Consider the following 21,946-nt stretch of genomic DNA (forward strand, 5'->3'; position numbering starts at 1 on the left):
ACATCCAGGGTAGACTACTGCAACTCGCTCTACGTGGGGCTGCCTTTGAAGACTGTTCGGAATCTTCAAATAATCCAGTGAGAGGCAGCCAGGTTAATAACTGGGGCGGCATACAGGGAGCACACAACTCCCATCTTATGTCAGCTCTACTTGCTGCCTGTTTGCTACCGGGCACAATTCAAAGTGCTGGCGTTGGCCTATAAAGCCCTAAACAGTCCTGGCCCAGTTTACCTGCCCAAATGCATACTCCCTTTATGAACTACCACAAAGAATAAGATCTTCTGGGGAGGCCCTGCTCTTGGTCCTGTCACTGTCACAGGCATGTTTGGCGGGGACCAGAGGGCCTTCTCAGTGATTGTCCCCCGGCTATGGAACTTCCTTTCTGGCAAGATTAAATCAGCCCCCTCCCTTCTGTCCTTCAGAAAGATGGTAAAGACCTGGCTGTGAGACCAAGCCTTTGGGGCAGTGCAATGATGCAAAAATAGGGAACCTGGTTTTAAACAGCTGATTTTAAACTACATATGACTGATTTTAATATTTGTGTATATTTATAGCTATTTTATGTCCCGGGATGGAATGTCTGCCGTTCGTAGCTTGTGCTCTGCCCCGAGTCCCCTTCGGGGTGAGAAGAGTGGAATATAAATGTTTTAAATTTAAAAAAATACTTTCCTGATTTTTCAAAATGACACCTGCACCAATTTTAATTCCCCCTTAGAGATTCAGTGAAACAAATTCCTTCTATTATAGGGACTCAAGGGCTCATAACAGGACAATGTTTTAATAGTTTTATTTAAAACTAAAAGGCTTCATCACCCCTTTAAAGGTATTCCCATATTCAGTAACCTTTTGAGAAGTATTACGAAAATGTTACATCCACAACATATGCTAAAAAGCTAAAACCTGTCCCAAATTTATTCGAAAGTACTTAAAAGTATTCCAGATTTATCACAACTAAAGCCCTCTTGTATCCTTAGTCATAAAATCCAATAGATTCATGTACACAGTTTCACAGGTCATTCTTTGTGTGTCAGAATTGTTTCATAGGTCATTCTTTGTGTCATAATTGTTCACTGGGCTCTTAATAACTGCGCCTAGTAAATAAATACGTATATAACGCAAAGCCTGAATTTGAACATTAATTTACTAGATTCAAACATATATACCAAGTCTCTTACAACACACATTAATCTATGAGAGAAACAAGACCTTTTCGAATGTTTTTCTTTAGCATGCGATTCCATTGCTAAAAATAATCTTTCTATACACCTTCATTAGATCAAGCCTGGAAATAGAGCAAAAATAAAACATTTAATTTTTGGATTTAGTTTTTACAAAGCCAAATCTTGATATTTGGGGAAGGAAATAAAATTGCATATTCAAATTCAGTGTTTCGTCTTATAGTGATGAGCAACTGTTCCAAAAGAACAGTTCAGCATGGTTTACATGCCTAAAACCACAATTGAGGACAATTCAGACTGCTGTGCTAGAAAATATAAAGACCACAGATTAAGCTAGATTTTTATGAGATCTGAAACATTAAAAGTCATGTGGAGCAATTCTTTTGAAAACAATTCAGAGACATGATTAGAGGACTTTTGCACAAAAATCCATAAGGCATTTTGTGGAAATACAAGATACCTCATTTAGGTGGTATTTGTTCAGAAGACCTTAACTTCTAAGTATTCTTCTGGCGACCTGAAATAGTAGTCAACTGTACCATATGTATTTCTATCTTGAAGTCTCATATTTGCTGGTATTCTAGATTTAGGTAATCAAGTAGTACAACTTCAATCTCAGGATCTTTCTTTAGATTTGTTGTTGTTGCATCATATTATCTTTTGACAGAAAGATGACAAATCCAAGTCAAACATGTAGTTTCCAGTTTGTGTCAAACACGTAGTTTCAAGTTTGGGAAACTAAGGCCAGAAAGGCCTTTTGTCTCTTACATTCAAACTCTTAACCAAAGCAATGATCTTGAAAAATATGAGGATTTTAATCCTTATAGCAATTACAGGTAAAACAGAATTGTCAAAGTTCATTGGATTTTGTGAGCCTTCCAATACATCCCAATTAATTCCCATTTCAAACTACAGACAGAAACAAAGGCACAATCCTTAAAGTGCAAGTCTCCAAGAGGTGTTATAGACAAGAGCACAGCTACCATTAATTTCAGACAGAATTCATGAACTAGAAATTGCCAACAGGATTGTGTCTAAGCTCCATCAACAGTCTGAAAATCATACCCTCTACACAGCAGTATATTTTCAAATAGTTTATTTACATTCTTAGTAAAAGCCCTGTTTTGGCTTTCATGTTTTTATTTCCCCCTTGATCAAGTTTTGTGTACATTACATTAAAGAACATACATCTGTATTTACAAAGGAACATTCTAAGCAGTAAAAAGAAAAACCATCACAATGGATCCTAATTTTTTTAGTTTACTTGCTTACCCCTCTTCTGAACGTATGGCCTGTTAGATGGCCACATTCACTAGTTTTTTAAGAAACGTTCTGAAGCAGTGTGGAATAAAGAATTTTAGTGAACTGCAGTATAGCAACGTGTAATGTGTACTGTACAACTACAGCCCCAAACCCTTTATAAAATCCCAATACTCCTTCTTCCCGCTTTATGGTATTGATACAGTCTCTCATTCCTTCGTACTGAGTATTGATGGGAAGAACTTCATACCCAAGGTCCGTATTGTCAATGATGGTGCGTGTCCCTTGAATGTGGAGGCGGTGCAAGACTGTCTCCAACGGGTAGAGAATGACATCGGCACAAAGGCTGGCAGCAAAGCTAGCAATAAGTTCTGGAAAGTAAGCATCCAACATACTTTGGACTGAACTGGAGTTGTCTGTTGCCAGGTTGTGGGAATTCTCCTTCTTGAGAAAAAAGAGGACTAACTTCTGTACAGCAGAACTAATAATATAATGCAGCACGCCATGCAGAACTGTTGGAAAGGTCAATGCCAGGAGAGGGAGTAGTCGCTTGCTATGGGGCACCCCAAAGCCCAGTGCCCTGCCGATGCCCTCTTTCAGGCAATCCAAAATGCCAGTATTATCCCGAATGATTTCACTCTGAAAGAAAACACAATAATGCCTTGAATACACGTCCCTTTAAAAATGTTGCAATAAATCCTTGTTAACTTTCTTTATATTAAATTTAATTAATTAGTATACATGTTAATGGAAGCATGCGAATAAACCTTTCAAGTGATGGAAAAGTTCCAAGTGTAACCAATTTGAATCCTTTTCAATATGAGCAAAGCACTCCCAAGTTCATCTGAACAACTTAGCCTGATAAAAATTGCCACAAGGTATTTCATATCATGACATTAGTCAGTGGGCCTTTTGTAGAAGATGCCAAACAGAAAGCTGGTCTTTCTGTTGTGTAATCTAGTGGGTATTGGGTTCAATCAGTTGTTAGGATATGTTGTAGTCCCTTCCAACAGATCAACTTTGATGGCTCACTTTCTAGAAAAAGACCTCAAAGTAAATCAAGAGGACCTCTCCTTCCTGATTAGTCCCTTGGCCAAGAATAAAGGGCCCAACCACAGTCTAATAGTAACCAAAGAGGGAAAAGGTTTAACATTCACTATAGAGTGTGGGGAAAATCCTTTGAGCCTCCAGTTGTTTTGCATCAACTCCCATTCCTTTATTGATTTATTGCCCACATTTCTTCCAGACCTGGGAGCTGAAACGGCTTACAACATATAATTGTGTGTCACATGAAGACTCATATTAGTGACGATACATTTATTTATGTATTTATTTATTACATTTCTCCCTGCTCTTCTCACCTCAAAGGGGACTCAGAGCAGCTTACAATTATGGCAAAAATTCAATGCCACATTACACATACAGAGGAATAAATACAACAGATTGAGCAATAAAACAATTGAAATACACAAATACAATAAAACAGATTAAAAACATAGTGCCTAGCTCCATAATCGTTATTTGTGCTGCTACATTCAATTTGGATTCCATATTACACTGCTCCCCAAATGCCTGTGTCCAAAGACAGATCTTTAACTTGTTCCTGAAGACCAGGAAGGAGGGGGCCGGTCTGATATCACTGGGGAGTTCCAGAGTCGAGGGGTAACCACTGAGAAGGCCCTGTCTCTCATCCCCACTAGTTGTTCTTGCGAAGGGGGTGAGATCAAGAGCAGGGTCTCCCCAGCAGATCTTAATGCTCAAACTGGCTCATAGAGGGAGATATGTTCGACAGGTAAGTTTAATATATAAAACATTATTTCTGAAACCACAAGCAATGAAACAGAAAAGATGATGTCAAAAAAAAAATCTTTCCACAGAGGCTGTCAATTTTCTAGAGCCTGTTGGGGAAAAACTATTTAACTCTGGAGAGAAGAAAAGAGCCAGTGTAGCCTTCTAAACCTGAGCTATCAGCCAAAACATTTGGCATTTGTTGCAACTGGCCCATAAACGGTAGGCTATTTTTTGATACAAACAGTTGTGCAAATGTGATTTCCTATCTGGCATATGAAGTTGCATAGAAGGTCAAGCTCCTGTCTCTTAGTGATATTCCACCAGGACTATGTGGTTTCTGAACATTTTTCAGTCCACCAGCTAAAAAGATATTTTTCCAGGATATTTTTTTTTACAAAATAAGTACAAAAGATGCCCTTCTTTTGAAAGTGTGGATATTATTTTTTTCTCAACATCACTCAACCACCCCCACCATGAAGGGAAGTGATATGATGTTTAGTCATTGATGGAAATCTCATTTATCCAATTGGTCTTCTCTAGATGAAATTACCAAAAGGAACTAGGTATTAGATTTTATGACTAATTAGACTACATGACTTGGGGGAATGCTGATTTCTATTTCTACTTTGAGGTACTGCTCAATGGATATTAAAAGACATTCTATATTCATGAACAGGATGGCTAGTTTCATACCCATTTTGTTGCTATTAGGAAAAATGCAGCTAAGAAGGGAACATAAATACATAGGTTTTTATGATTAATCTCAAAAAATCAAGAGGCAAAAACTTTACAAATATTTAAAAACCATGACATCATAGAGAGAGTCATTATTTTATCTATGTGACTCAGATATTATGACTCAAATCACCTTTCTCTCTTCTATCTTGTAATGAAACCCAAACCAAAAAAACCCACCAAGTGGCAAGTGCACCGCCAAGTGGCCAAAAGTCATATAATTGAACAAAAAATGCTTTGAAATATGCAAACACCATTTTTTGAGAGGAAGTTTATCCCACACATTTGGGGAATGCTTCTACTAGTTCCAAAGATTCACCACTTTCCAGATTTGCACAAAGTCAGTTATAGATATTAACTGTATCTCTATAGAGATGAGTCAAGAACTAGTGATAAGAAATGCGATCATTGGGTTGCTGTGCGTTTTCTGGGCTGTATGGCTATGTTCCAGAAGCATTCTCTCTTTACGTTTTGCCCACATCTATGGCAGGTAAAAGCATTTAAAACTTACTTGCACAGTTTCAATCAGACTTGCTGAATAAAAAGGCATTGCAATCATGTAAGACAACCTAGAAGAATAAGCACAGTTAGAATTCTGGGGGGAACGGACACACATTTCCTTTTGCTAGCTTCAAACAGCCTGATGAACAATCCTATTAAGCTGAGGCTTTTTTAAATGTAATCCAATTTACCCAATGAAAGTTAAATTGGCTTAGGTTTATATGACTTGGATTGGACTTGGGATGGCACTTCTTGAACACTATCGAGGCACTCCTGAAATCTTCCTAATGTAAAATTATCCTTCCATATGAATGATTAATTTAGTAGTAACTGATTCTTACTCCAATACTTCTCAGTATTAGTATGTGTGTATTAAGCAATGCAAAGTGTATTACATTCCTCATTGGAAATATATGATGTTTTGGTGAGACCTGCTAAGTCCATGCATTAGTTGAGGTCCTACAGAAACAAGAGTTCTGCTGAAAGTCCTTGTTTCAGTTATCAGTGCAAACAATAGTCTAATGAAATTTAAGTAAATAACCAAGCCAAGACAGAAATATATCACAGATGTCCATATCTAAAGGTAAATTAACTTGAAATTCCAAACTCTAGCTCACTTTAAAACTGATACATTTCAGGTTGCAGGCAAACAAATACTATTTATACTATTTATAGCAGGTAAAGTTTTCTCCTGACATTAAGTCTATCTGTGTCCGACTCTGGGGGGTGGTGCTCATCTCCATTTCTAAGCCAAAGAGCTGCCGTTGTCCATAGACACCTCCAAGGTCATGTGGCCAGCATGAAAGCATGCAGTGCCATTACCTTCCGGCAGAAGCTGATCTACTCGCATCTGCATGTTTTCTAATTGCTAGGTTGCCAAAAGTTGGCCTAACAGTGGGAGCTCATCATGCCCCCCGGATTCGAATCGCCAATCTTTTGATGAACAAATTCAGCAGTTCAGCGGTTTAACCAACTGTGCTACCAGGGCCCCCCTGATAATAATTTATTTTGTCTGTTTCATCTGTCGTTATTATCAAAATATGTAATGACAATAGTTTCAATAGTAAGAAATTATTACCTACCCTTTCAGGACAAGATGTTCTCCAATTTGCTTGGGACTCCATTTATATGAGAGCTCTCTGAAAAATTAAAGGAGCAATAATATCAATCCAAGCATATAAACTAGTCAGTACTTTACACTTACAACAAAATAATCACATATAAACTGAGTAGGCATACAAGGTTGACAGGACGAATCACACTTTGTGTAAAGTATAAGAGCCACTTCTTATACATTTCCATCTTCACTTTTCTGTAAGGAAGTATTCTGCCTATTTTCAGATAGTCGCACAATAGCAGGGAACTGAACAGAAGATATTATCAGGGGACTTTTTAGGTCTAGCCTTAAAAGTCACACCGTTTTTAGAGCTTTTGATAAAGGAAATCTGTACTAAGACCAAGCTTACTCCATGTGTAATATTGGGACTTACGTAATTTCTAAAAATAGTTTCAAATAATACTGATGTTGTTCCTAGCTATTTTAATGCACTGCAAGTACAGCCTACAAAAACCGATAGTTCCTTAAAACATGTTGAGAAACACAGAGGAAGAAAATTCAGCATGATTCTAGAATAGCATTTCATTGTTCAATAATGTAAAAGCAATTAAGTATTTTAAAGAAGCATAAAACTTCCAACTAGAATTTCTTTAAACATAATTTAAGTGAACTATTAGACCAACTTAGTGATTTCATCGAATCATAGAGTTGGAAGAGACCTCATGGGCCATCCAGTCCTACCCCCTGCCAAGAATCAGGAAAATCACATTCAAACCACCCCGACAGATCGCCATCCAGCCTCTGTTTAAAAGCCTCCAAAGAAGGAGCCTCCATCACAGTCCGGGGCAGAGAGTTCCACTGCTGAACAGCTCTCAGTTAGGAAGTTCTTCCTAAAGGTAGAATCTCCTTTCCTGTAGCTTGCAGCCATTGTTCCACGTCCTAGCCTCCAGGGCAGTAGAAAACAAGCTTGCTCCCTCCTCCCTATGACTTCCCCTCACATATTTATACATGGCTATCATAGCTCCTCTCAGTCTTTTATATTGCAAGCTAAATATCTCTTCACACAATCTTAAAAGCCACAGGAATGCAGTATTTCTTTCCCTCTCAATATATAGCATTTCATGATTTTTGTTCACTAAATAACTTCAAATTGACTATCTGTATTTCAAATGTTACTTTAATTCTTATTTTTTGATGTAATCCAAGTCTTAATATTGACAACTCTATTAAAAAGCAACCATACCTATAAAAGCTTTACATAATTGACACTTGAATTTGGAAGTTTAGTTGTTTTTAAAGAAAAAGAAAAATAATTGGAAGGCCTATGCCTTGACTCTTACTTAAAAAACCCTAAATACATTTTACTCTTGGTTTGTTATCTACCGCTACTTGATACATAACTCTTGCTGCCAAGATAACAAGCATTTTAAAGCTGTTTCTTTCAAGAACCTTGAAGGAGGCATTCAATAATCAGCTCTGAACTATCCGGAAGTTAAAACGGCTCAACTTAATTGAAACAGAAATGTGTTCACACTGGATAGAAGACAATCTATTAAGCAATGACAACAGCTAAGCTACACAAGGTCAACTTGTTTTCAATCTAACCACAGAGACAACACTATTGCTAATCTTGGCCTTCGGTGGTACAGAAACTGATATTTCAAACTGTTAAAAAGGAGAGTTGCAATCTATGGAAAAGTTCAATTACATTTAAATCACTAAGTAAAACACAACTATAGCCATGCTGGCCCATGAGGGAGGGGAAAAAATCAAAATCCACAATGGAAAGATATAATTACATCCATATACAAATACACACACACACACACAAACACCAGTGTACAGATTTGTTTAGAAAATATATTAGATCTTCATTTGCACTACATCATGGTCTAATTTTTGTCTTTCTCAACTGCCATCCACATAATATTCATGTTTACTTCTCTCTTGCAATGCTCTTTCTCAACTACTTGTTCTATGCATGTCATGGTGGTCTCACTATTATTCTTTAAATCACTATTTTCAGTAACATCTTTTGTAAATTTGAAAGGGAAATGTATTGATCCAAGCTCACTTTTAAATAAATTAAGCATTAAATTTGCAAAGGAATTGCAATGCCAAAGAAAATAATTACATCTGTATGTCATAACCACACAGTTAAGAGAACCTTAAATTATTAGTGGGTGATTTCCTTCCTTGAATTTCCTAGCATGCGACACAGCATAGGGTAACAATTTCTGCTCATACTATGCAGAATTAATGAAGGCACTCCTCCTGCTCACCTCTGTCCTCTGCATGAGGCAGAGTGTATTTTGACCAGGGACAACAAATTGCTTTTGGGTAGTTACCACATACGATAAGGTGGACATGAAAAATATTGCCTACTCCTACAATTCAGTGGCTTCTGCTAATTCTGATACAACAAAAATTCCATGATTTTATCAACAACCATTCTGAATATCTTCTTCATCTATAGTGTAGTCAGAAGGTAAGGAAATAGGGATATTTGGACAGCGGTCCCCTTCCATTAGAGGGTGGAAGTTTGTTGTGTTCATGTGTGGGAGTGACAATAATACTATGTAACAATATTTGAGAAAAAATCTGTTCCTGGTTGGAAAATGTTCTTTCCTGCTTAATTATGCAGGACTATATATATATATATATATATATATATATATATATATATGGTCTTTATTAGATATTTTCATAATACATATCGTTAAAAAGAAAGAAATTTTAAGATCTAACAGAACAAGAAAAAGAATAGCGAGAAAAGAGAAGAGTTTGAAGCAGAAAAAGAGAAGAGAAAAGAAAAGAAAAAGTACAGTGTTCCCTCACTTATCGCAGGTGTCTTACCCCAGCACCCTCCTACTCCTCTTCCTTGGAGGCCTGGGGCTTGTCTCCGGGAAGCCTCTGCTGAAGAGGGAGGAGTGGCGTTGTTGTCCTTAGGCCTGGCCAAGCACCGCCCTCCTCCTCCTCCTTGGTGAGTGCTGAAGTCATGGGCGAGCAAGCTGATTACGTGCCATTGCTGTTATGAGCTGAGGGCCCCGCCATGTCGCTGCTGAGGAGGCACCCTGGGAGGCCAGCTGGGAAGGGCCTTCCAAGGGGTCAGCAGCATGTAAAGGGTCACCCGGCTTGGTCCCAGGAGAAGCTGCACCAAGGCCCAGCCCGGGAGACCACCACCGAAGAGGGAAGACCAGGCTTCACCCAGCCTGGCAGTCTCTGGGCTGGGCCTCGGTGCCCAAGGAGCCTCCGAGGAAGGAGCGAGGAGCAGCGGAGGCCCAATCCGGAGACAAGCCCCACGGTAATGCCCAGCACCTGGCTCTCTCCCCCCTCCTCCTTTTCCTCCTCCCTCCCCTGCAGCTCCTGGGGGGAAGGAAAAGCCCACAAAACAGCGAGTCTGCAATAAGCGAACCATGAAGTAGCGGGGGAACACAGTAGTTGTTATGTCCCATAAACTTCATTTTTGTGGTTGCCACAAACTATGTTGAATTGGTTGAGACTCTATGAGATATTCATTAAAAAACTATAGGAAATTTTGAAACGGTTGAAATGGATGAATTAACCTTAATTCTACAACAAGATAACATACAAAACAGCGAGAAAAATGGAAATCTTATATGAATTTTATATATATATAAAAAAAACAGGAGACGATGACTGCAATAGAATTTGTGAACTAAAAGTATTATGAAATAATACCTGCGTATAAACTATGTAACTTGCATATCTAACAGCAAAAAAAAAAAAAAAAAGTTTTAGAAAACTGATGAATTTATAAATTAATATTTCTGAGTTAGAGTAGAAAAGTATATATACTTCAAGAAGGTTGATACTATAGATATATACATTTATATAGGAAAATTTATTATGTGTAGTGTGTGGATCATAATAAATTGTGGCAAGTTCTTGGTGGGATGGGCATCCCAAGCCACCTTGTCTCTCTCCTGAGGAATCTGTACAAGGACCAAGTAGCAACAGTCAGAACTGACCACGGAACAACAGACTGGTTCAAGATTGGGAAAGGCGTACGGCAAGGCTGCATCCTCTCACCCAACCTTTTTAACTTGTATGCAGAACACATCATGCGATGTGCGGGGCTGGATGAATGCAAAGCTGGGGTGAAAATTGCTGGAAGAAACATTAACAACCTCAGATATGCAGATGACACCACTCTGATGGCTGAAAGCGAGGAGGAGCTGAGGAGCCTTCTAATCAAGGTGAAAGAAGAAAGCGCAAATGCCGGGTTGCAGCTAAACGTCAAAAAAACCAAGATTATGGCAACAAGAATGATTGACAACTGGAAAATAGAGGGAGAAACCGTGGAGGCCGTGACAGACTTTGTTTTTCTAGGTGCAAAGATTACTGCAGATGCAGACTGTAGCCAGGAAATCAGAAGACGCTTACTTCTTGGGAGGAGAGCAATGTCCAGTCTCGATAAAATAGTGAAGAGTAGAGACATCAGACTGGCAACAAAGATCCGCCTAGTCAAAGCCATGGTATTCCCTGTAGTCACCTACGGATGTGAGAGCTGGACCTTAGGGAAGGCTGAGCGAAGGAAGATCGATGCTTTTGAACTGTGGTGTTGGAGGAAAGTGCTGAGAGTGCCTTGGACTGCGAGAAGATCCAACCAGTCCATCCTCCAGGAAATAAAGCCCGACTGCTCACTGGAGGGAAAGATACTAGAGACAAAGTTGAAGTACTTTGGCCACATCATGAGGAGACAGGAAAGCCTAGAGAAGACAATTATGCTGGGGAAAGTGGAAGGCAAAAGGAAGAGGGGCCGACCAAGGGCAAGATGGATGGATGGCATCCTTGAAGTGACTGGACTGACCTTGAAGGAGCTGGGGGTGGTAACGGCCGACAGGGAGCTCTGGCGTAGGCTGGTCCATGAGGTCACGAAGAGTCGGAGACGACTGAACGAATGAACAACAACATTATGTGTAGATTCTATGTGACTGGTAATTATAATATTTACATGTATATTACTAATCTACTAACAAAAGAAATTAACTTTAGGATATGTATATCGTTGACTGCCATCAAGAGTAGAAAAATAGTTTGAATCAGTTAATGGATAAAATAAGAAGAAGGAATATTATGCAGAATTAGAAGAGAAGAAAAGAAGGGACAATATAAGAAGATAAAAGAAATCAACTCAGATCCTGAAGTATAATCTGTTACTCTTGTTAGAGAAGGTGTCATAATTGGAACACCTCTTTTCTTTTACGTCACTTCCTCCCTAGATTAAAGACTATGTATAACAATACTCCCACCCCCTCTATGTCTTTGACGAAACAACAGATTATAACTACTTAACTAACATGACTCTGTAACTTACATACTACATTCTGTGATGTTTCCCATCTTTTTCCTTTTAAATAGTGCATTTGAGTTAATTTTTTACTCTTTTATTTTGGGGAACTTAAACTTATTTTCACAAACAAAAACTAGAGCAAAATGTGCTACAGGATGTCCCACAAAAACAAAGTTTTGCAGTTTAAGAAACTTTTCCCATGTTTTTCATGATTGAACCCGTTAGCAAATTACATTTATAACTCAGAAACAAAAATTCTGTTACATAGCGTAATTGGAGCAACAGGCTGACAGCCTATTCTTGAATTCACAAATCTCTTAGGAACAGAGTCTTATTACAGAAATGGAAGTACTTTATCCAAGTCTTGGTGAATATTAGAATAATTTGTGCACAGAGAAATGTATATTAATGGCTGACTGGAATGAAACAGCTATCAAAAGGTGTTGATAGCTATAAGCATGGATACGCAGGAATGGGAAGTATGAGACAACATCATAAAGAGGATTGCTCCTTCCTCTTTTTAGGACAAAGAAATCTTGATTTGTTCTTAGTGTTTTTTGAAATATTAAATGACTAGCCCAAATCAGTACTGAGAATGATTTTTAAAAGCCCTGGAGAAAATATAACTGCATAATTAGCAAAGATCACTAGCAGATACGAAAGTATGTCACACATTGATAGATGACATGAATAATATTTAGTGAGCAGAGACAAACATGGATTATCATAATGGAGTACAATTAATACTTACTTGACTGGCCTGTATATGGCATTTGAAAAACAGTGATATAACACATGAATAAAGCTCTTAATGATGCTATATAGGTAAATGCAAATTAGTACAGAGAAAACCTCAATATGCCGATGACTGTGATTGAGAGTATTTTACACACTTGGAAAAGATTGTTCTGATATTGCACATTGATCAAACAACAATAATCAATGCAGGCAACATCTGAGAGTACTACCAAGACACACTCACTACACAAATAATGCACTTAATACAAGACTGAGATAAAAAAAAATGGCAATACCTTGGCAAAGGGGTGAATTCACTGATGATGCCTTCTGCTCCAAGAGTTATGCCCTGAACAATGAATGTACTTCCCATTCCTTTCCAAAGAGCTCTGGGTCCCTGGAATTCAAGGATGAAGAAATACAGAGGTAGAGTCATAATATAATTAACATGTTGCTGTTACACAACACTATATCTAAATGTTTATACAGATATTTTTATACTGACAAATTATACGAAAAGCATTACCTTTAAAGCTATGCATAATTAATAGGTTTTCAGAATTCAATTTTGAAAATTTTAGACTTTACAGGTTTTGTCTAAGAAAAATGTGTGTACTCTGGCATCAAATACAAACCTGGGTCTTATTGATGCTATACATAATATTGATGATTGTAAATGGTGTGAGATGATAATTCTTGGCATGATAATTCACCTGTAAAAACAAATACATGTAATTATAAAAATGGATTGCTGTATATCTACTGGTATACATCATAGTGTTCACTAGAGTTAGGCCATCTGCAGGGGTACTGATTGTGCTTTTCCTGCATGGCTGGGGGTTGGACTAGATGGCTCATGTAGTCTCCTCCAACTCTTATCATTCTATGAGTCTATGAGCACTTTCTTGACTGTGTTGTCGAAGGCTTTCGTGACCGGAATCACTGGGCTGCTGTGTTTTCCGGGCTGTATGGCCATGTTCCAGAACCATTCTCTCCTGACATTTCACTCATATCTATGGCATGCATCCTCAAGGTTGCCTGCCATAGATGTGGGTGAAACGTCAGGAGAGAATGCTTCTGGAACATGGCCATACAGCCCAGAAAACACACAGCAACCCACTTTCTTGACTGATTTTGCAAAGACTTGTTGGATTTCTCAGCATGTGCAAGTTACATTCTGAAATCAGTATCTAATCAAACCCAGTATTTTAGGTGACATTCATTAAAATAATATGTCTCAGCATTAAAACCACTGTTTAAAACCATCTCAATCATCCGCATCAAATCTAATTGCCATGGTAAGTTTTCCTAATTTAATACTAACATCTCAATCCCATGCTTGTTTACTTAGAAATCCATTTAAAGTTAGGATGTTTACTCCTAGGAAAGCAAGACTACATTGTAAAAGAAACAAAGAAGCACATTTGTATCAGGGTCTCAGACTATTTACCTGACACTGCCGACGCAGAACGATGCAAGGATGAGCCAACACATTCTCTGTAAACAAACTTTGGAAAAACAATGTTTTAAATATTGATGTTTTGCAGACTGCTATCATCACATACCTGGTTTTTTATGACCTACAAAATGCTGGCTAGTTTTACAACTTTGATTTTACAACTTTGGTAAAGTCTCTGTTCCAAATTTTAACAGATTTTATTTGGACAAAGGCCAGAATACAAAGCACATATTTCACTCAAATATCAAGATATGGCAAGAAGAGGGAAGAGATTACCATCAATAAGGTATAGAAGGAAACAGGTAGCCACTGCATCCAGGCAAGTGTTATCTGTACTGTATTTCTGGTGTTTAAAATCTAGTGTCAAGCTATAGAATTCTGTACTAGATGGATTTCTAATCAATTTTTAAGTAAAAAATATTTCAGCAGTTGCAATGAGAAGAAACTAGTACATGGATAGTGATATCCAATCCTCGAAGGACAAATCTTTTCACCTCTTGAAGCTTACAAAAGCCACTCATTGCTTATGCTACTTCTCTGTTACTTCCATTATCAAGCAGCAATGTAGACAAAAAGCACTCCTAGATGAAACACTTATTTTTCAGAGGCCTGAGCCAATCTAGTGAAAATGAAGCCACCAACAGCCAGCAATATTAATCAATGGAAGAATGCTGGTCCAATACAAGTAACCACATCTGGTCAAGTTTGTGATATATGATAATGAATTAAAGGAAAAATCAGAGTGGATAGTAGACCACACTAGCGAAAAGTAAGGTAAGTGGTCTTTTAAAACTGAGATAACGCCTACAATCTTTATCACAGGGAAGAATGAGAAATTCAATGGAACAGATTGCAAGGGGATGGTCTGGGGACAAGGCTGTGAATGAAGACAAGAATTCAGCAGCCTTCTCCGGTCTACTAAACTCTTCAATCGGTGACAGAACCATCTCCCAACATATTGGTTTGACACTGTAATAGCACAAAAACTAAAGTCTGACCAAAACTTTCACCACATCTTCTACACAAGGCCAATGTTTGAAAAAAAAAACAAAACAGTTCTGGGTTTAATTTGAAAGAAAACTGTGATTACTGGAACTATCTGGCTTCCGTGTAGAGCACATAGGCTACACCAGGCAATTTCAAACTCCACCCTCTCCAGATGTTTGGCCTGCCAACTCTCAGAATTCCTGACAACTGAACCAGCTGGTGAGGGTGTTTGGGAGTTGGAGGCCCAAACAGCTGGAGGGCCAGACATTGAGGATGCCTGAGCTACACAAACTCTTATATATAGGTAAATGATGGTGCCACTGGGCAACATTCATTGCCTGGAGTGAAGACATCTTACATAATTATCCGCCTCCAAGACTTCATCAGTCACCTGTGCCACAGGGAGGAAACAACAGTTGTAGAATGCACAACTACCCTGGAGATGTCCAGACCTCTAAAGATCAAGAACACAGCATTGCATGCTCTGGTTGCCAGGCAGCACATTTTCAGGGGGAGGGGCTATTCTGTCCTTGGTTACCATGGAAGCTTCGAAGAGTGGCAATTAGAACAGCAACTGTCTAACCAGTAAGACTCAACCCCACAGGTAAGGTTGTAAGATGTGTGTATGTTAGTTTGTTTCCCAAGGTCCTCTTGGAAAGAAGTCAGAACTGTACAGTTTTGGGTCCAGCCCGTAACTACTCTTTGATCTTGTTGCTTGGTTTGCCAAAAAAATCCTCAAAATGAAAGGATACCATAAAGATGTCTATGTTACAGTTTTGTGATATAAATGTAATGGTCAGTAATAAATAACGTTCCCTTTAAACTATACCAGGATGTTTCAAAAAGATGGACCCAATTTGAAATCGCTCAATCTCTGCAATCAAAAACAGCCCATGAATGAAACTCTTACCCCTTGAAAAGGAAGGGCATAGAGTCAAATAGCCCCTAATCTTAGTCAATTCAAAAGATGACAACTTTGCATGCTAAGCCTTAATGAGATAATCTCTATTGAGGGAGGTTTTTAAAATTTGTTTCTGACTCAAAATATTTGGTAAAACTTGATGACTTAATAACTCATTCAAACGCGTAACTTTTTGTGCAGTAATAATAATAATAATAATTTATTTCTAACCCGCCTCTCCGCATGGCTCGTGGTGGGTTATGAAACAATTAAAATACATAAACAAAGCAAAAACACTACAACTATACACACTAAAACGTATCTCCATAAAAGTTACATACCAAAATATATCTCTATGAAATACATACTAAAACAGACAAAACAGAGATTAAACAAAGGACATATATTAAAATTCATGTTTATGTTTACAGACTATCTGATAGGCCTGCTGGAAGAGACAGGTTTCTACGTGTATCTTAAACTCCGACAGCTGATTTAGCTGTCAGAGCTCTATTGGCAGGTTGTTCCACAGCCTTGGGGTGGCTGATGAAAAGGTCCTCTGGGTGGCGGTTGCCAGTTGGATTCTGGCTGGTTGGAGCGGATACTCCTAGAAAACGGAAGTGCGTGTGGCAGATTGTATGGGAGAAGGCGATCCTCTAGGTAACCTGGACCCAAACCATGTAGGGTTTAAAGGTCAAAGCCACCACCTTGTACTTTTCCCAGAGACCAATTAGCAGCCAGTGGAGTGATGTTAGAATAGATGTAATATGCTCACTCCTAGATGTTCCTGTACCCAATTTGGCTGCCAAATTTGAACCAGCTGGAATTTCCAAACTTGGTAAAAGGGTAGCCCAATGTAAATCCCATTTAAGAAGTCCAACCTTAAGGTACCACTGCATGCACTACTATCTTCAGGTACCCCAAATCTAGGAAGGGGTGCAGCTGGCAAATTAGCCAAAGCAAATAAGAAGCACTCCTGACCATTGGGTTGACATTTGGAGAGAGGGCTCCAGGAGTACTCCCAAGCTGCAAACACAGTCTTTCAGGTGGAATGTAACCCCATCCAGAACTGGTTGACACACCTCCATCCCCAGATTAGCACCCTTGATGCAAGCACCTCTGTTTCGTCTGGATTCAGTTTCATTTCCCCCCCTCATCCAGCCCATTATAACATGTTGCCATCATGAAATATACAGTTTTGAAATTGGGTCCATATTTTGAAACACCCTGTATTTTAAAATATGCAATTATTTTTATAACCATATTATTCAATATATTGGTTCTAACGAAATCTGTAGAATCAAAATAGACATCTTGTGGACATGACATAGTCTGTATCAGCAGAAAGTTTCACGGCCTCCTCAAAGGCAGTTCCCTAAGCAATGTTTTGTAGTAGTTTGATCAGTGAACAGAGTTACAAGGAACAATTTCAAGTTCATGCTTCTAGCCTCAAAGTCAGTTGAAAAGAATAGGTTGAGATGCTCTGTTCAATCTATTAAGTCTACAGATGCACATCTATGAAGGTGCCCTTGAAATTCTTCGTTTCAATATGGAAGGATGGATGGTAGAAGGGGAATTTCTAATGCATCTTTCTGGTCCAAGTACAAACATTCAAATGCGGCACCTGAATGGACCTGCCTCCTTGTGAGGGAAATGGATTCTCCCCTTTCTGCTTGTTTATGTTTGTGCTGCATTTTATACCTAGCCAGCCAAATCTGGGATAGAGCTGTTTGATTCAGCTAGGCTTTCCCAACATGGACCAGATCCTGGAAGCTGATAGGATACGGAAAGTTTTAACAGTAACACCTCCGAAGTCTTATTTTCCTTATGGACCTGTGGCTGAGATTGTTAATGGTTCTTTGAAGGAGGGAGAGTGGTATTCAGTTATGAACAACAAGCAGTCTTGCAAATGTATTATGACATAAGCTTAAATGGATTAGGCTGCAAATTTGCTCTTGACTCAAATTCAATTTTTAAAATGTCTAATGCTTTTCTGGGATCCTTTACCATGCTCTCTGCATAAGCCAACATTTATGGCATTAGTCAGCAGACCTTGCCATCTTTTCAGTAAGTATAAATACTGACAGTTTACAGTCAGTTTGCAGTAAAGCAATGGAGCTTTTTTACAAGGGCTGCTTCTGAGTCATAGAGCCTCCTACCAGTACATTTTTTTTTTCACGAAGACTACATGAAAAGACTTAAGCTTCTTTAATATTTGTTTCTGGGGATTTAATATTAGCACTTTGTGGATTCTTTTCAAAGCTTTATATTATTTCTGTGTTGTGTGTACACTGTTCCAAACAATTTGAAAAAAAGCATGTACCCACATATATTTATGAGAGTGTGAGCAAGGTGTTTCAATCTTGATAATATAAAACTCTTTCATTGTATACACCTACTTAACATACAAACAGCAATATACTTTTGGAACAGAAACACTCTTGCATTTTTAAATAACATGACTGGGAACAGCTCAGAGCTCTTACCTTGCCAGACCAATTCCAAAGCCTGCAAACCGATTCAACTGTTCTGAAAGACAAACAGACAATTTGCTTACATTTACTTTTAAGGAAACAAAGAAATAAAAAAGCTTTTGGTCAATACAAATGATCTAAATGACCTGTCGCTTTAATATGAAAAAGCATAATTTCAAGATACAAATAACTTGATAGTCGCATAAATACAAGGGATAATTACATATATAAAGTACTAATTTGTGTACATCTCTTAAATAATATGTATTTTGTCTGCATCTGCAGCAAAAACAAAACACAGATTTATGTGCTTACATGTGCCTGAGCATAGTGTGTTTTTCTTTTTCTTCCACCAACTATATCCTCAATGGTGGAACTGAAATGTAAGAACTAGATCCACTCTATATACTAAAATATGTTGATCTAATATACAAGCTGAAAGCAGGGACTAAAATTATGGATTTTGATATGACCTGTGGATAAGTTGAGAGTCATTTCATAGAGATCAATGCGGGCTTTTGGACCAGCAGCCACCAGTATTTTCCTGTCTAGACATTCAAAAATGCAAGAAGCAGGTTCATGTCAGAGAGAGAGAGAGAGAGAGAGAGAGAGAGAGAGAGAAAGAGAGTAGAGGGGTTGGTGCTTCTTTTAGGTTCTCCTGGGAGGAACCAAGCTCTTGCCTCTCACCATTCAGAAGAGCGGGTAGTTATTATTTTTTTTTGTAAGATTTAAGGTACAGTACTCAAACTGATACATAAATAAGTTGACCCAGTTTTATGGGGTTTGATTTGTCTTATTAAAATCTCTAGAGTTAGGCATATGCGATCAATAAAAAAAGTTTCAAAAGTCATTACAAAATTAGGGGGCACTGGAATTTCCTTTCTAAAGTATAATTAGTGAAATTTTTGTTACTATAAAGAGTACCAAATTTAATTACTTTTTCGTTATAGTAATCGCACATAATTACTGCAATTGGGAAGACTTCAGGGGCTCCTTCCTCCCTCATCTTTACAGCTATTGGGGTGAAACTTGCTACAATGGCAGAACACATTGACCACTGTTAGTCCATACAGTTTCAGAAGGTTTCACTTATCCATGAATTTTTGGGGAATTTTCAAAGTTTTATAAACAATTTAAAAAACTGCAAGAGCTATCTCCTTGAATTTTCTGTACAGTGACACAAGATAACAGAGGCTCATTCCCGCCAACTTTCAGATATATTCATAAATCAACTGATTTTAGGGAATTTAAAAGAAGTTTTGACAAAAGTGTTTTTTTTAAATAAAGCCACAACAGTTATATTACTGAATGTCTCTCATAGTAACCAACATAAACCAGTATTAGCCAATTATACATTTTCATAGAATCCCAGAGTTTGAGGGGACCCCCAAGGGCCATCTAGTTCAACCCCCGTCTTCCAGGGAAAAGGCACCATCAAAACTCTCCTGACAGATAGTCATCCCACCTCTAAACTAATTAATATGCTTCCCCTATTGAGTTGGAAGGGACCCCAACTCAATACAGGTTCCTATCTGCAATATACAGATATATAAAAAGTGACATTTTTCCTCTCTATCTACTTGGTGCCTTAAAAAAACAACAACAACAAAACACACAAAAAGAAATTAAATCCTCAAACAAAACAAAACAATTAGGTCTAATGTTAAACTCCAAACATTTCTGGATAATAATTGAAACTAACAAGGTTTCTTCCCAGCCCAGCAATTTGCTTAATAGAAGTTTCAACTGACTAGTCCTCTTTGCAGATTCAACAATTTAGGACCCTTCCACACATCCCTATATCCCAACATATCAAGGCAGAAAAATCCCACAATATCTGCTTTGAACTGGGTTATCTGAGTCCACACTGCCATATATTCCAGTTCAAAGCAGAAAATGTGGGATTTTATTAAGCTGTGTGGAAGAGGCCCATTTTGGCTGCCCTTCTCTGGACACCTCCCACCTTGTCGATATCCTTCATGAATTGCGGCGTCCAGGATTAATTATCAAATGATCACATAACATTTATTTCCCAAGCATCATTTCAATGTACTGCTGTAATGAAGCTGCTGAAACTAAAAACCGCTGTCTTCACTTTATGGTCTTATCCAACATCTCTTATTTGGAAAACAACATCAATGTGGGTTTTTTAACTCATCTCACACAGAAATGCAAGGACTTTTTCTGAGCACTTCCTCGTTTGGTTGGAGAGAGGTTCACAGACAGATGATTATTTTTGTGTGTATCAGGAGCGACTTGAGAAACTGCAAGTCGCTTCTGATGTGAGAGAATTGGCCGTCTGCAAGGACATTGTCCAGGAGACGCCTGGATGTTTTGATATTTTACCATCCTTGTGGGAGGCTTCTCTTATGTCCCCGCATGAGGAGCTGGAGCTGACAGAGAGAGCTCATCCGCACCCTCCTGGATTCGAACCTGCAACCTGTCGGTCTTCTGTCCTGCTGGCACAGGCGTTTAACCCACTGTGCCACCAGGGGCTCTGGTGTCTAGGTCGGACACCGGGTTCAAGGGAAGGTCTAACCCAGGGGTCCTCAGACTTTTTAAACTGAGGGCCAGGTCACAGTCCCTCAAACTGTTGGAGGGCCGGATTATAATTGGGGGCGGGGGGGGGGGGGGAGGAAACATGAATGAATTGCTATGCACACTGCACATATCTTATTTGTAGTGCAAAGACACTTAAAAAACAATACAATAATCAAAATGAAGAACAATTTTGACAAATATAAACTTATCAGTATTTCAATGGGAAGTGTGGCCTGCTTTTGGCTGATGAGATAGGATTGTTGTTGTTGTGTTTTCAAGTTGTTTCAGACTTAGGTTGACCCTGAGCAAGGGCGGGTAAATGCCCTTGGAGGGCAGTATCCAGCCCTTGGGCCTTTGTTTGAGGACCCCTGGTCTAACCAAAGCAGCATTGAATGGGACTTTGACTTTGAGCAGGACACTACACTCCTATTGAAGCCGCCTAGCTCTGCACTGGATCTCCAGGGTAGATTGAATGCAGCTTGACAGCACTTTAAACTGCCATGGCACCAGCATTCGTAGGCAGAGAAGGCTAAAGACCTTGCAAAACTACAACTCCCATGATTCCATAGCCTTGAGGCGCGGCAGGTGAAGTGGAGTCAAGCTGTACTCAAGCCACGGCGGAGGTCTCTGCCTTGGGAAGCGGCCTGGAGGTTGGCGAGGCCGAGCCGTCTCACCGGAACTGGCGCCGGGCCCTCCGCCAGAGGGGTCCTCGCCGAACCCGGAGGCGCCCAGCGGGGTTCCGGCCACAAGCTGCGGGGTCTTCTCGCCCCAGTGGAGGTTGCGGCTGCCGGGGATGTCGGGCGGGGTGCTGACCCAGTGGCCCAGGCCCGGCTCCTCCCGCCCGCCCCGGAAGCCCAGGCCGTCGAAGCCCTCGGGGCGCCGAGGATGCATCACTCAGGAGAGAGCGGGGCCCCGCCAAGGCCCTCAACTGCCCTCCACAGAAAGGAGGAAGGAAGGAAGGCCTGAGACGCAAACGCTGCCTCTGCGGCTGAGCTTCCGGGGACCCA

The 21,946-nt window shown here is 39.3% G+C and overlaps 1 protein-coding gene across 3 annotated transcripts; it reads right to left on the bottom strand.

Moving 5' to 3' along the window:
- Nucleotides 1-1,123: 1,123 nt before the first annotated feature.
- SLC25A46 (solute carrier family 25 member 46) lies at nt 1,124-21,946 on the bottom strand. 3 transcript variants are annotated; one of them, XM_060761888.2, is made up of 8 exons: nt 21,614-21,946; nt 18,411-18,453; nt 14,028-14,085; nt 13,213-13,290; nt 12,874-12,974; nt 6,548-6,604; nt 5,476-5,533; nt 1,124-3,077 (listed from the first exon to the last, which is right to left on the bottom strand). In XM_060761888.2, the coding sequence occupies exons 1-8, from the start codon at nt 21,828-21,830 to the stop codon at nt 2,499-2,501; spliced, it is 1,191 nt and encodes a 396-aa protein (XP_060617871.2). In that variant the 5' UTR covers nt 21,831-21,946; the 3' UTR covers nt 1,124-2,498. The 3 variants fall into 3 exon arrangements, with proteins under 3 accessions (XP_060617871.2, XP_067320595.1, XP_067320594.1); XM_067464494.1 differs by having other exon boundaries at nt 18,411-18,448; nt 21,614-21,825; XM_067464493.1 differs by lacking the exon at nt 21,614-21,946 and adding an exon at nt 21,477-21,513.

The sequence above is a fragment of the Anolis sagrei genome, chromosome 2 (genome assembly GCF_037176765.1).
Source record: "Anolis sagrei isolate rAnoSag1 chromosome 2, rAnoSag1.mat, whole genome shotgun sequence".
Lineage (NCBI taxonomy): Eukaryota > Metazoa > Chordata > Lepidosauria > Squamata > Dactyloidae > Anolis > Anolis sagrei.

Excerpts from the sequence above, each read along its gene's own strand:
- SLC25A46 (XM_060761888.2), bottom strand. The coding sequence starts at position 21,830 with ATGCATCCTCGGCGCCCCGAGGGCTTCGACGGCCTGGGCTTCCGGGGC. Across the intron at positions 18,454-21,613 it reads AGGGCCCGGCGCCAGTTCCG|AACAGTTGAATCGGTTTGCA; the intron begins GTGAGACGGCTC and ends TTTGTCTTTCAG. Across the intron at positions 6,605-12,873 it reads GAATTCACCCCTTTGCCAAG|AGAGCTCTCATATAAATGGA; the intron begins GTATTGCCATTT and ends TTAATTTTTCAG.